Source organism: Haemorhous mexicanus, chromosome 1, assembly GCF_027477595.1.
Source record: "Haemorhous mexicanus isolate bHaeMex1 chromosome 1, bHaeMex1.pri, whole genome shotgun sequence".
NCBI lineage: Eukaryota > Metazoa > Chordata > Aves > Passeriformes > Fringillidae > Haemorhous > Haemorhous mexicanus.
The window spans coordinates 24792836-24807899 of record NC_082341.1 but is presented as its reverse complement, the minus strand read 5'-3'; the positions used below and the strand labels follow the sequence as shown (position 1 = coordinate 24807899).

General features: G+C 41.2%; 1 protein-coding gene across 4 annotated transcripts in view; it reads right to left on the bottom strand.

The window, feature by feature from the left end:
- Positions 1–3156: 3156 nt before the first annotated feature.
- Positions 3157–15064, bottom strand: part of PPP1R9A (protein phosphatase 1 regulatory subunit 9A) — a 131755-nt gene continuing 119847 nt past the window's right edge. For 3 of the 4 annotated variants that reach the window (XM_059843442.1, XM_059843440.1, XM_059843451.1), the window contains 3 exons: positions 12970–13089; positions 9710–9892; positions 3157–8764 (listed from right to left, as the gene is read on the bottom strand). In XM_059843442.1, coding sequence (XP_059699425.1) covers positions 8552–8764; positions 9710–9892; positions 12970–13089 — 516 coding nt within the window. In that variant the 3' untranslated portion in view covers positions 3157–8551. Of the gene's footprint in view, positions 8765–9709; positions 9893–12969; positions 13090–14238; positions 14367–15064 lie in introns of those variants that run through there. The other variant, XR_009486054.1, reaches the window with a different exon arrangement.

The window sequence follows — 15064 nt, the reverse complement described above, 5'->3', positions numbered from 1 at the left end:
CGTCCCTGAGGGCCACCAGCCCCTCTGCATCCTTCAGCTGATGCAGTAGCTTTTCCTCACTGCAGTTCTTCCACCACTGTGGAGAAAAAAGACAGGCTGCTTGTGAAGCATGCAAGCATGGGAGGAGAAAGAGCCAGCCCCTGGGTGCTGATTGCTAAACTGGCTTTGCTGTTCTCTCCTGCCTCTGCTCCAGCCCCAGCCCCTCTAGTCTGAACAGTACATGGAAAGTCCAGAAAACACAGGAGTGCTTCTGCCTTTAAGACAGACCAAATAACCTGCGCTGGAGTGGCCCAAACGCTGAGACAGGATGTGGAGTATGTGCAAACCCTCTCTGTCTGTGTTCTGCTGTTCTGGCTGAGAAGAGGCAGTACTGCAGGCTGAGGTTTGGGTCAGCAGGGGTCCTGAGCAGTAAATGTGTTTACAGACACCTCTTGGCTCCTGCACCTTTCCTTTCTAATGAGCCTAATGGTTTTCACCCACTGGTAGGGAAAGAGTAACTGCTCCTTTCCTGAGCCAAAGGGACAGCTCTGATGAGCAGGAAGTCAGTGCCAGGGCTTGTGCCTGGGGCTGTGTTCCTGCACAGGAAGGATGGTGTCACCCCACTTCCTCTGCACAGCTGAGTGGGCTGTGGGTCCTGCCCCATCCCCTCCTGCCCCCACAAAGCCTCTGCTCCATCCCAAGCCCTCACATGGCCACTGGCTCTCTGGCACAGCCACCGTGGTGTAAGGCACATCCCTGGGTGCAAGAGTTGTGTGAGGCTGAAGAACAGCCAGTGGCAGGCTGGCCCTTCCAAATGGCAGCAGCTTCCCTCTGCTGCCACGGCCAACACTCACACACAGCAGGACCAACAGGGGTCCCTGCTCTTTGAGATGTTCTGTACCCCAGTAGCACCTGCTGCAGGGGTCACTGATGGCTGGAGGGGCAGACCTGGGTGCCAGTAAATCAGACAGCTGATTGATTTCTCTCTGGGGGGCAGCTCTGCATTTGCAGGTCTGTGCAGAAACTGTGCTTGCAGCTCCTCTCCAAAATGCTCAGTTGATCTGGGGACTTGAGCACTGCCTAGGCTTCACTGTCTGCCCATGAAGCTTTGGTGACAAGAACTCGTCTGAGTCCTTTGCTGCCCATGGCGTGCAGCCCTTCTACAGAGCAGAGCCAACCCTGAATGAGGGCAGCTTTTGTCTCATCCCTTTGCTGTACTTTGGCATTACCTAACTCTGGCTTTCCTGCTCCTTCCTTCCTTAGCAACTTCTCTCCCTGCAGGACACTTTCAGCTTCCCTCCTAAGTGGTGTACTTTCTTACAGGAACTTGTAATCCATTTTCAGCTATGAAGAACAGATGTCATTCCTGGAGCCCAAGCTGAAAGAACTGCTCTGAAGGGAGTTCTCACAGCAAGGAGAGGTTGGGCTATTCACTCATCAGTGACTTGCACTAGCATTCTAAAGTGATTATTCAAGGACTGTGCCACTTTTTGTTCTGAACTGCTATGTTCTAAAGAGTTACATCACAAATCAGTGGCAGTGACACTGCTGAAATGCCAATCAGTCACTCTACAGGTCCTGGATTTATTCTCTGGTTGTAGAAGAGCAACGGCCACTTCCCTCTGCAGTGCAAAAGTAACCACCAAAACATTATTCTCACATTTTACTGTTGCTTAAAACATCTTCAAATGAGCAAATCTACATATTGTCAGATCTTGGCAAACTTCTATTTTTTTAAATGGTTTTGGCTTTTCAGAAAATCAAGACTTCACTCATCACTGGCTTTTTTCCTGTTTTAAACTGCTCCTGTGCTGAAGATTTTCCCATTGGTCTGCCTACAGACAGAACCATGGGCAAGTGAGGGGCCTTATATTTTCCTACAGCGTTTGAGAGGAGAGACATCACAGCTGTCTGCTGTTACTGGCAATAACATTTGACCTGAGGCCATTGCCAACCTCCTCCCAGTTATCCCAGCCTTGCAGCACAGAGAGGAACTGGAGCAGGACCACGGTGCTGGGCAGGACACAGCCAGCCAGCAGGTGGAGTGCAGCAAGAGCCACGCTGGGGTACAGCTCCTCCCTCCTGGCAGCCTCAGTAACAGCTCAGTACAGCTCCTACCTCCTGGCAGCCTCAGGGCAGAAACAGCAGCGGTGGAAGAGGCAGCTCAAGCCTGGCCTCCCAATTACCAAGTAACCTGCACACCGAAAATCCAGGCTTGCAAGTCCAAGGAGGGCATAACCCATCATCTTTAACATGCTGCAGAGACTGAAGCAGTTTGGGCATTTCTGAAACCCAGCTGCAGCTATCTGAGACAACTTGCACAAACAAGAAAAACATATGTACAGATGGCTCCAGGCCTAGGGAGCTGCTGAGCAGACACATTTTACATGTCAGTTGTGGACCCAGAGAATCTTAGAATATCTATTTTAATTAAGATAATAATTTTATGAATTGAGGATTCTCTTTATCCTCTTGAAGGTGGTGCCTGTATTAGTGGAAGGTAAGATTTATGATTCAGTCGTTGGGAAACACAAAGTGGGTTAGACAGATTAAGTAAAGTGCACAGTGTTTGGCCTAGATTCTGCCAGATGTAAATCCACTGAAATGACTACACAAATTGTCTGTGCCCTTCGATTTTCCCTAACCTAATGTTTTACTAAAATCAAATAAATAAAAGACTTATTAAACATATTCAGTAAAAGAACTGCTGTACTTTGGATGTATAAACTGCCCATTATAAATAACCTACACTTGAGTATAAAATGTTTTTATGTAACAAAATCAATCCCGATCTTTTAAACACACAAACATTGACCAGTATCAACGGGAAAGCAGCCTATTTCTACATCAACCTGCAGCAAAAGACTGCATGCTACATTTCATCTTCACATGAAGAAAAAAAGACCTTTTTTTTTCCTTAATATATATTTTTTTACTTCTTTCTACATAGTTACACAAGCCGCACATGGAGACTTGTGAATCATGCCAATTTGGCCAAGAGCTGGGATTAAAATAGTCTTTGGCTGAGTAGAAGGAAGGAAAGAAGAAGCAGTGCAAGATACATATTCCCCTGACCCCCTAGCCTGACCCATGCAGCTGTCTGGTCGTCCTCACTGTTTATTATTCTGGAATGACAAAGAAAAGGGCAGAAAAGTGAGGACTCATTACAAATTCTAATAAAGATTCAGGATTTCTCTTTTTATTGCATTCGTTGTCTAACAACAATAATACTCATTGGCAAGAAATTTATTTACACTAACAAATTAACTTTAAACCACAAGGCTTTGTTATTTGTATTTCAACTGTAAGAAAACAAAGGGCCACCATGATGTTTTCTTTTGATGTCTCCCAATAACTAAATATTAACAAAGTTATCCTGGGGAAAACTCAACAATCTAGAGAAGTTCATATCAACCAAGCACAAGAGAACAAGCTCAGACATGGCACCACTGTGCCCTTCATGCAGGTGATCAGACACCAAGATGTACAAACAAAAAGTTCAGGATAACATGCATTTCATATACATTTGACCTCTTTAAAAAAAGAACAGAAAAAGGAAAAAATCTGAAGCACAACTATCTCTTTAACCATATAAAAAGAAGCAATGTAAGAAGCCAATTTTTACAGTAAGCACAGTGCATTTTAGTCTTTTAGCTGCCTGGTCTTCTAGCAATATGTGTAACACTTGTCAGTGACCAGTGAGATACCACTGCAACGTGACTGGGAAATATGAAAGCAGTTGCTGAGTGAATGCGTATGGGAAAGTATAGAGTCAGAAGATGTTCACTGTGCACTCTTCACTTCTACATGGGCTGGTTACTCCTGTGTCTGGTGACCTGAGATCCCCCTTTCCTTCAGACACTTCTGCACAGGTCCCAAATCCACTTCCACTGGTGGCAGTGGCAAAGCTCCCGTTGGAAACCCAGCAGGAGCTCCTGGGTTAGGCAGGCTGGATCTGACCTCTGTAAGCCCTCCTCATCTCTTTGGAAGAAGACACCTGCTTAACTCAGCAGGTTTCACCAACAGTTTGATCTTAACACAATCCACACTTTCCAAAGAAACAGGCAGCCCAAGGCACTCCCACCAAACCTTCCTGTAAGATGTGCATTTTTTAAATCATTACTTAATGCTAAAAGTGAAAGTGCCAGTTGGTACAGCTGGTTAGTAACAGAAAGCTCATTTCATATTGATGGTTTGGAGGGCTCAATGTCATGACTAATGTATTATAGCTTTGAAAAAGCAGTTTCACAGGTACAGAAAGAAGTCCAGTAAAATTCACAGGGAGGTTGACAAAAGGGACTGGGCCATCTGCAGATGACCCACACTCCACTCTAGTGAGTGGGCAAGTCTCCTTGGATTTCATCTGTCATCCTGCTCAGAAATGAACTGCTGAAAGTGCTCCAATAAAAATCAGTCTTGGGTTATAAACACAAAAAACCCCATGTTTCCTTGCTAGAACACTGACACCCAACTACATGATGATGCTCTTCCATACTACTGTAGAACTGTATTCTGCATTACGTGCAAGAGTGGCATTTCTTTCTCTTCTTTCTCTTGGAAGTGGAACACGATTCATTCTCAAGATGACACTGCCCACCTCTTACCAGTCTGTGAGCCAGGAGGTGAAGGTGAAGCAGCTCAGGAGGACAGGAGGCTTTGATGGAAGCAATAAAGTATGAGGAACCCTGATCTCAGGTGTCAAGCACCTCTGAATGTCAATGACAGCTAAGGGCTGGCAGCTATTTAGAGGAAAGCTTCTCAGTAGTTCTAGTAAAAGCTCAATTCTTGTGGTATCCCTGCAGCAGACTACAGTCATAGCAAAAGAGATGCCATTGCAAAAATTTTTTGAGAAGTTGGAAAAATACAAAAGTATTTGTATACACTGAAATACAAACATCTAATGCCATTCATCTTTTTATTACTGGCTTCTGTTCCACTGTGTAATTCTAACCCATGATCTTCAGCAGGCTCCACTCCCAGCAACCTCACCAGGACCTGCTTAGGGCAGCAGGTGAAATGCAGACAGTGGGCAGCTCTGTGCATTGCAGTGAAGGGGTGCAGCTCCTCCCTCACCCCCTGGGCCTGCTCTCTTTGGGCAGGCTGAAACCCAACAGGGAGTTTTAACAGGATGCTGCACGGGTGCAGCAATCCACCCGTGAAGCAATGGGAAGATACAAGCTGGCAGCAATTCATGTCAGTATGTTTGGCTGATTTGAGCAGAACAAGGAGCCACTGCTCTCCTCACAATCTCAGAATAAAGCACTAGGGTTTTTAGGACTAAAGTAACCTGCAGTGTTGTAAATTTCATTTTCTATTTTTGAGACTTCCACTTTTTCCTAACTCTCCATTCTTCACCTTTTTAGAGGCTCTATATATTCACAACTTGCAATACTGCAGCAATGAGCAGAACTAGAGTCTACAGAACTGGCCTACCACCCTAACCAGGGAGGAAATAACTTGGGCCAGCCTGCTGCAGTCACCCAGGTGCAACGATGACACAAGCACATGTCTTGAGGTGTGGAAGCACCACACTGCCTGCACAGCAGCTCAGTGGTGGCCAGGCAAGTCAGCCTAAGAAAAAACAGCTTTAGCTCAACAAATAAATACACAATGTAGGCAACATTATGCCTGCAGGTGAGCCAAACTCTGAAAAAGGCTGTCCAGCCATTCAGCACAGAAAATTTGTTTCTTCTTGTTACATTAAGCCCCACATTAGTCTGACTTAACATTGGTTTACAGGAAGTTTAAATTAAGAATGATGAGACATCCATCTTTTGTTTCTTATAAGTCATAACACAATACAAAGGAAAAAAAATTGCAACACAACTTTAAAGGTCCTATAGAATAGAAAGAAAAGTTTCAAACTGTGCTTCACATCTGTTATCAGGTGACATTTCTGCACTTCCCAAGACTGAGTAGCCATATTTCATAAAAGGAACCACATAAATCTTTTATCATAGAAAGAACAGCAAAAATCTTGTCATTGTTCTGTTTCCTTAGTTTTCACATGTTGATCAAAATGCATTTTAATGGTTTTAATTTAAATGTAACCCACTAGGATTTTTTAAGTTAGATTTTTGTTGATGTTTTTAGTCTGAGAATAACCAAATAACAGTATCACAAAGCAGTAAAAATCCCCTGAATACTTAAAGGACTTAAGTTGAATTAGTTATTCTGCAGAGTAAGAACATGATTTACAAAGAGATTAACTAGGCACCGTTCTAAGGAGCAAGAATGAAAACTCAATATATAATGTCGAGCAGTCTGCTCTGGTTTCTAAATAAAAAAAGAACATAAAACAGAGACACCACCTTAGATTATTATATACAACCACTTAAACATTTCTACAATGTAAACATAATTTAAAAAGAAAATCGTCATCTAATGCATTTATCAACATTGTATTTAAAATATTCAACTTCCAGTTTCTTCCAGGTAACTTCTTTTACTCTAAGAATGCTAATTTTATGAGACAGTTAAATGTTTGTAAATTTTTTCTCCTATGAATGAACACAGAAGGATTTACTGCAATGTGTAATTTTTTTGTTAGCAGGTGTATTTTGCTGCTGGTGGTTTATCTCAAGTAAAGTAGCACAAGCCTTTAGAAATATCAGCAAGCAAGTATCTTTTATGGCAATTTCAATTTTAGATCTGAATAAAATATACATCAAAAACTTGTAGAGATTGGATTTGGAAGGAAAAATAAAGTTAATGTAAGCAGATCTGTTGTGTATTCATTTTGGATGAACTAGGCTCTCTCAGTTTACAGACCATTTTACACGTCAAAGAAATTATCAGGATCAAGAGAAATGTAAATATTAACAGCGCACCCAAAGTGTTCCAAATCTGAGCTTCAGAGAACTTTGCAGACACAAATCTGAATGCCATAAAGTACAGAGCAGAAGAGAAGCCAAGCCAAACTAAAACACACATTTTCTTCAGAGGAATTTTCAATTCTAGGCTGGCGTGTTTTTAGGTTCAAGATTCTAACTTTGCATCACCATCTTAAACAATTTCTGGGTTTGCACAGCCAGATGAAGACTGCCACTTGCAGGCTGCACGAGTGGGAAGTGACGCTTCTCAAGCGTACACAGTGAGCTTTGACTGTAGAGCAGTGAGCTCCTGCCTGCAGCTCCTCGTTGTGGAGACCTGCCCGTTATCTGTCCCTTCTTTTGAGGCAGTACTGTATAGTTCAGTCCTGCTGCTGAGGCAGTAACACCATGCACTGCCTCTGTCACAGTCAAAACTACACAGCAGGCTTCATCCATGGCCTCACACACTCCAGAAATCCCTCAGATATAACCACTGCTAAGCCATCGGAACATTCTACAGCCAAAGCCCAAAAATTAAGGTTTTTGCTGGATATTCTTTAAATCTGTCAATCAGAACAGTTAAAATGTGGGAGCTTTGGATTATGTAACCATCACCTCCATGGCAGCATTGACCTTAACAGCAAAGTACTGAATTTAATTTTATCCAGGATCACTCATCTTCCTCTTCTTAAAGTGCACTTCTGTAAAAACTGAAAATCTACACAGACTCAAGTTTGATAATTGTTTCCAACACCAACTTCATAATAGCACAGCACAAAGCTTATTTTCCCAATGCTTACTGACTGGAGAACAAATTTGAAGATGTGGGGTTTTCCTGGGGAAAAACTAACTTGAAACAAAATAAACCCAGTTTCCTGTATGAAACACATGAAAAAAAAGTGGAGTGTGCTTTAAGAAAGTTGCCTACACACTGGGAGCACAATAAAATTTACACAGATTTATATGCTGTGCTCTAGTTAGAAATTCATCCTTGCTCAGATATCTAAAGGATAAATGTTATCCTCAGATTTCTATGTAAACCCACATAACCATTTAAGGCTTTGCCTCCTTCCTGGATTAACTATTGTACAGGTAACAGAAAGAGTTTCACCTCCTGTCCTTCACCCAGGGGGAATATTGACTCTCCTGTCTTTATCTCCAGTGTATAAGAAGTTGCTGAACAGTTTTCAGAGCAGTGTTGCTTAAAGGTACTGACGCAAGATGAAACTCAACTCCAGCAGACTGAACTGAGTATCCAAATACCGTAAAGAAGATGAACTTCCAGTCAGAAAGTCAAGTCAAATCTTATCAGACAGACCACAACTCCTTTTATCCAGCTGAAGAAACGTTCCCCAACCATACTGACTGGCCATCCTATTCAGAAGAGGTGAAGCAGTGGACATGCTCCTTGGCATCATGCTGGTTACTGAAGTGACCAAACACACAGAGCTCAACAGAGAAGAGTAGTTGGGAAGGAAACACCACCACACAAAAATGAAATCTGTTAGCTGTCAACAAGAACAGAACAAACCGAGGGGCTGGGGGTGTTTCACATGGCAACAGCAACGAGCGTGAACTGGATATGCAGGAATGAAAACAACACAATATAAATTTCCTTAGTCATTCTATGTACAGCCCCAACTCTCTGTACACAATCCTGGGTGATGAACACAAGAAAGCTGAAGGGGCATCAGAGTGGATAAGAGTTTCTCTTTCCTTGACATGCCTCCACTTGCCAAACACAGCCGCACTTCTGCCTATCACTGCTCATTAGTGCCCTCTGTTGCATCTGACGAACACTTGTCTGTTTTCTTTGATCTCCTCTGCAGCTGCTCTTGTTCCTTCCTTCGAAGCTTTTCCCTTTGCTTTTCCATTTTCTCTTGAGCTTTGCGAGCCTTCTCCAAGGATGCTTTCATTTCCTTTAGCTTTCTTTTAATGATTGCTCTGTCCTGGGAAGATGTCATACCAAGAGCCTGAGGTGGGGAAAACAAAATTTAGAAGAATTTCTTATGGTTTAAACGATCATGTTTTGTTTTCATATTCTAGTAATAATTCTCCTTCTGATTGTAACAACAAAGTGAATCTGTCACAGACTCAGATATACCACTGATGTGCAAGTACTACCCTTCATGCTTCCCACTTCTAGAATATTAAAGATGAGACCTCATTGCTGCCACCAATGTTGATTTTGTTGATCAAATAAGGTAATAAACTATTTTATTGAAATCATCTAAGTCAACATAGAACAAGACTTCCAAATTCTCACTGTTATGCCTTAGTCAAAAGTCCACCAGCAGTACTCTAAGACACTTACAGTTAGTGAAGTGCCACCAAAAATACAGAAGGGAAATACCAAACTTGGACTTTCAGATCTACTGAGCTTCCTGCAACTCCATTCTGTATTTCTGAATGAAGTAGGCTCATATTTTTACTACAAGAAACAATGCATACTTTATACATCAAAACTGTATTTAGCTGTAACACACTAATACTGGTATCAGCTTATGCCTCCCATATCCCATTAATCCATTATTCCCTTGCTACTTCTGATGTATGTCTATTCACTGTCTTCTCAGAATCACCCCTTCACAAAATAGAGCTGGATGAGAAATATGTGCATGTAAATACCACTTTCACACACTGCTGTATGATTTGCACATGCAAATATGGGTACATTACATACAACAAGAATTTTCACAAAGCAAATGCTTTGCATTTCTGAAGCTTCTGAATCCAAGTGCATATGGGAATTTCTTGAAGTGTTGCTATGGCTTTATACTTTCTGTTTATTATTCTGGCCTATCATGACTCCACACACAAGGATTTGCTGCTTTCTGGATGAATTCTTACTGCTTTTGAGATGATGTAATGTGACAAAAAATACTATAGTTCATCCTGAAGCCCAGACAGTTAATTACCTTGAGCTTACTGCCATCCAGCTGAAGGAGATGCTCCCCATTAATGTTCTGGGCACTGAATTCAGAAACATACTGTTCAAGGTTCAGGCTCATCAACCAGTGGGACACCTGCTGCACACTCCACTCGTGAACAGCACGACTCTGACACAGACTGTGCTTTGGAGACTGTCCATCGTCAAGGATCTGTGACAAAAATGTTCCACATTATTATTAAAGGGTAACACAGATGAGTAACAACATTTTTCTGCACAAATCATCAGCATCAGAGCACAGGCATCTGGACTATCTTTGCACTACAATAATAACGATTTCACACTGCTATATTACGTCTCTATCTAACCAGACACCTAAGAATGAATCATAAAATCAAAATAAACTATAGAATCATAGAAGAAAAAGAAACTGGCATTCCTTTAAACCCAAGCAGGAACTGAAATGGCCAGGTGGCACAATTCAAACCATGTATGCTCCCATTCCCTCACAAGATTTTTTCCTTCAAATTAGCAGATTTCTAAAGGATGCAATGAATTTTGCATTCCACTTCCTGGGCTCATTCAGAGATCTTTATTATTTGTTTAAGCTTTTAAAAAAATATCAGGGGAAAATAAAACCCTCAGAAAATCACTCTAAGAATTCAAAGTGATGATATCAAACAGCTAGCAAGACTGATACAGTCTGTGGAAGAAGACTTACGAGCTGACACAGAGGAGTGGTACGGAACACACAGGGATCCCACAGCCCTGGCCCTGCTCTCACCATGTTGTGCTGCTGTGGCTGAGAGCACAAACCCCATCAAAAAGGGCAAGTGTGGCATCAACTGCTGGAGCAGACCCATGTCACTGCTCTGCCACTTTTTTCCACCCATGGGTATGCCAGTGGGGCCTGAAACAAAAGCTATTCTGTCCTGGCTGTAGTCAGCAAAGCAGCTGCTACAGGCTGCAGCAGCTGTCTGCTGTTAGAGCAGCTTTTACATTAGGTTAGATGATGCTGGGAGCTCTCTCAGTTTCTGGCTGTCCAGTTGTCAGGGCTGGACACTATCATTTTCTTCTGCTATTGCCAGCATGAGCTCAGCACAGCTGATGCCTGGTCTGGTTGATTTGCTTTGACACTGACCCGCCTCCTGCTTCCAGCATACCACAAAAACTGCAGTTTGCTGTGGCCTTGAAAACTCTCAGCAACAACGAGAGGGCAACTAAAGACAAGGAAAGAGGAGCCAGTGACATCTGTGTGTTCTGTGCCAGCAAGCGTGTTTGCCACACACCACCACAAGACAAGAAATGTGACTCTGCAAAAGAGACAGTACGTTGGCACACAACGGTCACGCGAGTCACCACAACAGCATGTTAGTATCTCACCTCATCATCAATCATATCCAGGCTCTGAGTGAGGGAGCAACAAAGAAATGGGAAAGAAAAGCATTATAGAAACAAAATACCAAACACGTAACAGCATGTAAAAGTTCAGGCAACAGCAGCACCAAGGTTTGCAAACACATATGGCTACTTAAAACCAACAAGGTTTCTTTAAAAAGAATTATTTCCCAAAGCAAAGAGCTTATGTTGAAAGCTCACCACACACATGATTTGGCAGCTAAATCTGACACTTCAACAATGAAACCCTTCTAGAGTTCCTGATCTTGACACCCTAGAACTGGTGGGAACCTCTGAGACGGCTAGAATTTCCAAGAGCAAAAGCTCCTTAATTAGAGGAGAACCGACTGCAAGAACTGGGTTCCCTCCCCACCCTTCTATTTTTAATTTTTCTTTAAATGCTTTTGGGGCTGCCCAGGAAGCCAGAGCGAAGGAGTGCTCACAGCAATGCGTTGTGGAAGGCTGAGGAGCAGCACCAGCCTCCTCCCTGCCCAGGGTGGCCGGGGAGGTTTCCAGGGCAGCCCTTCTGGAGCTGAACATGCTGCCTCATCTGGAGGCAGCAATTTGGCACACAGCAGAGGATGGAGAAAACACAGTCATTTTTATGGACCTGCTCAGGCTTGGTATTTCAGAGGTAATAAAGAAAAGAGCTGAACACACAAAATGAAAGGATTTTCAAGCTTTTACTTCAATACCACTCAGAACAGGACATTGCCACAATCAAATACATAAGGGGAATTAAACATGGTAAGATAATGAAATACATTATCAAGATAGTACTAACACTAAATAAAGTGCAAGTGATGACTTTGCTATTTTCAGTCATTTACAGCACATGCAGACCTCTGTGCTGTCTCCTTTTGTTATAAATTTTTGCCCTTAATTACCTGCAGTAAAAGCAACCTCAAAAGAATGGCTGGGTTTGTAGACTTGCAGTTTGGGAAATAGAGTTGCATGGAACAGCTCTCATTCTTTAAACTCAAGTAAACCATGCAGGCAGTAAGAAAAATCCTACCTATCATTAAAACAACAACAAAAAAAATGGTATAGAAGGTATAGGTACTTCAAGTTCTCCCTCTCTAGTAAAAACAATTTGGCTCAAATCTCACGGAAAAAAAGTGAAGTTCTTATGAAGTGTTTGTAAAAGAACAAATGCAGAAGTTTCCTGACTCCACAGGATGTGCTGTCAGCTACTGTAAAATTCTACAGCCTTACCAACAGCTGAGTTACAAAACTAGTATCTTAAGAAGAGTATTTTCAATACATTATATTCAGCTCAAATATGTCACCAATTTACAGGTTAGGAATGCCTTTTTACTTTATCATTGTATGAAAAAACTGGTTTGGAATTATTGATTTCAAATCCACTGTGCAAAGCAAGCACAAAGAATGCAAAGTGGATCAAGACATACACATTATAATCAATACACACACATTCAGGTACAGTAACACACAATTACTGCATGTACAGATCATTCTACCAGGGTAGAAACTGGGGTAGGTGAAGGTGCCTTACATCTCAACTACATTTACCAAACTGTACTGTATGTTTGGTATATCAAAACTGTCCCAGGCCTAGTTTAGTGTATTTATATGTTTATCTCTATCTATGTCTGTATGTACATACTTAGAAATAATGTACTGGCAGGTGTGAGGATGGCCTAAGCATCTCTTAGGACACCAACTGCATTCCACTTCCCCATGACATCATCACAGGGCATTATTTTAAGTTTTTATTATATGAACAAGAAAAATCTTAATTTAGAAACCAAGATTAATTTTTGTCTCCAATCCTACTGCCTAAAACCTTTATTATTTGAGTAATCAAGCAAGATTCCATAGGAAAAAGAAAACAACTTTTTCCCAAATTAAACAATTTCATTTGCATACCTCATCTGATGACAGTGCTAAGGAGTGCGAGAAGCCTGGTGTTTTAGGTTCTGCTCCTAAACCACTCAAATCAGCTGAACTTGTGCTGCTGGGACTGAAATCATCATTGAATGTGAAATTCTGTGGAGAAAAAGAGGAGTAAGAATGAACAAATTATTGTTTAGATGCCATCTAAAAGGGAAATTTGCTTTCTGGCTTCCATGTTGGCATAGCTCAGGAGTGATTTCAATCATTTACCAAACCAATCACAATACACATGAGGAAGCCTAAGTTTTACAGTGTTACTATTTACAGGATGCACAGTATTTTTACCACTCTCTACTTCATGAAACACCTTTGCCAGCTTAATGCCTCATGAATCACAAAGGTGTCTAAAAGCAATTTCCAGACCTTAAGATGCTGGCTCTCATCCTGGAGCTAAATTACTGCTTCTGCAGGTTAATCACTAGCATTTGCTGTCCTACAAATACTTAGGAGAAGTGTAGCACAGGCAGTAGCACAAAGAATAGGACAGAGAATTAATGAACAGAGAGAAGTGAAAACTCCTATTGAAAGAGCAAGGAGAATATGCTGTGAATCCACTTCTGAGTCCCAAATATTCTCCTTGAAAAGTGAGAAAGGATCCTCCCTCCTTGCCTATGCCTTTAGAAAAAAAACTGAAACTGAAAGTAAAAGGTATCTTTGGATAGTGAATATTATTTACTGAACTAATAATCACTAAACAAACTCTGCTTTTTCTTAACAATACAATGAGACACATCACATCTTACAGCAAATAATAGCAAAAGCAGGCACATATTTTTCAGGAATACAACAAAATTGCCATTAGAATAAGACAAAAATTAACAAGCATTTCACACTAGAGGGAGAACAATGAAAAAAAAAATATTAAAGACACCACGATATTCCATTTAGCTTGAATACACACTTGACAATACAGAGACCTCTACTCTCCACTCAAACATCTAAATGAGTATTAAATCCAATTTATCTCTGACCTTCACTTTAGAAACTGAAACAACAGAAACAACATAAAAAAAGTTATCCTTCTATCTGACCCCCTCAAATACTTGACCTGTCTTTCCTGAAAATAGGAAGACTTCCAAAAATATCATGTGTTGGTCCTCTTAGTTTTGCTGGAAATCCAACTAAATATTGGTAGCATGCTGTGCTTTGAGAGCCTGAATAGCAGTACAGACACTCTTAATTTAAGAGCCTGTGAACTTTACAGAGAACATAAGAATATTTTTGTGATAATTTTTCTCTCACCTACGTTTAGAATTCCTGTTCTGTTTTTCCCAGCTCTTTATAGAGGAGAAGAAAATCTGAGCAGCTTCCTTAGCTGCTTCCTTAGCCCACACAGCGTTCTTAGGCCAGGAGTTCAACAGCTCTACCTCCTGTTGTGTGAAAAACATATTTTTCTTTTTTAAGCACTCTGATTTTTCTTTCACCTCTATTTTCTGCAAGCTTTAGCTTTACAATGATTTTAATTTTCAAATTTAATTTTCTACAGCAAAACCACAAGATAGCCAAGGCCTGGTAATAATTAGGATAGTCCCCACAAACTCAGCCTAATACTATCTAAAAGGGTGTGCTTTTCCCTCTATTTGAAAACTGCTTTTAAACAATGTTTGCTTAAATACATAAATGGGATTTACAGGTCTAAATTTCATTTTCCCTAAAAGAGAAGAGGTAAGCAAATAATTTATGTTCAGAGATTTTACTGGTGGTCTTCTCTATCAATCTGATTTGGGCTGCTGTAAGCCTTGTGTTGCTCTCCCTGCCAGGTAACACAAGAACAGATATGACCTTGCACAGCAAAGAGCACAGCAGAAGTAATGCATCACCAACTTTTGGCATCAAAGAAGTATGAAATGCCTGTGGAAACTGCTATTATGAACATGCATTTGGTGGTAGAAGACAGAGAAATGAGATTTCTGATTCATATTCCTATACGAAGTTGAGAACCGTATCTGCTTCTTTTACCAAATATAAAAAATCAACTGCTGTAAGTCACAAGAAGTTACAGGCAAAGAAATATTTTCCAGAAGTGAAAACAAACATGAGAAAGCTAAGTATAATATTATAAATAAGG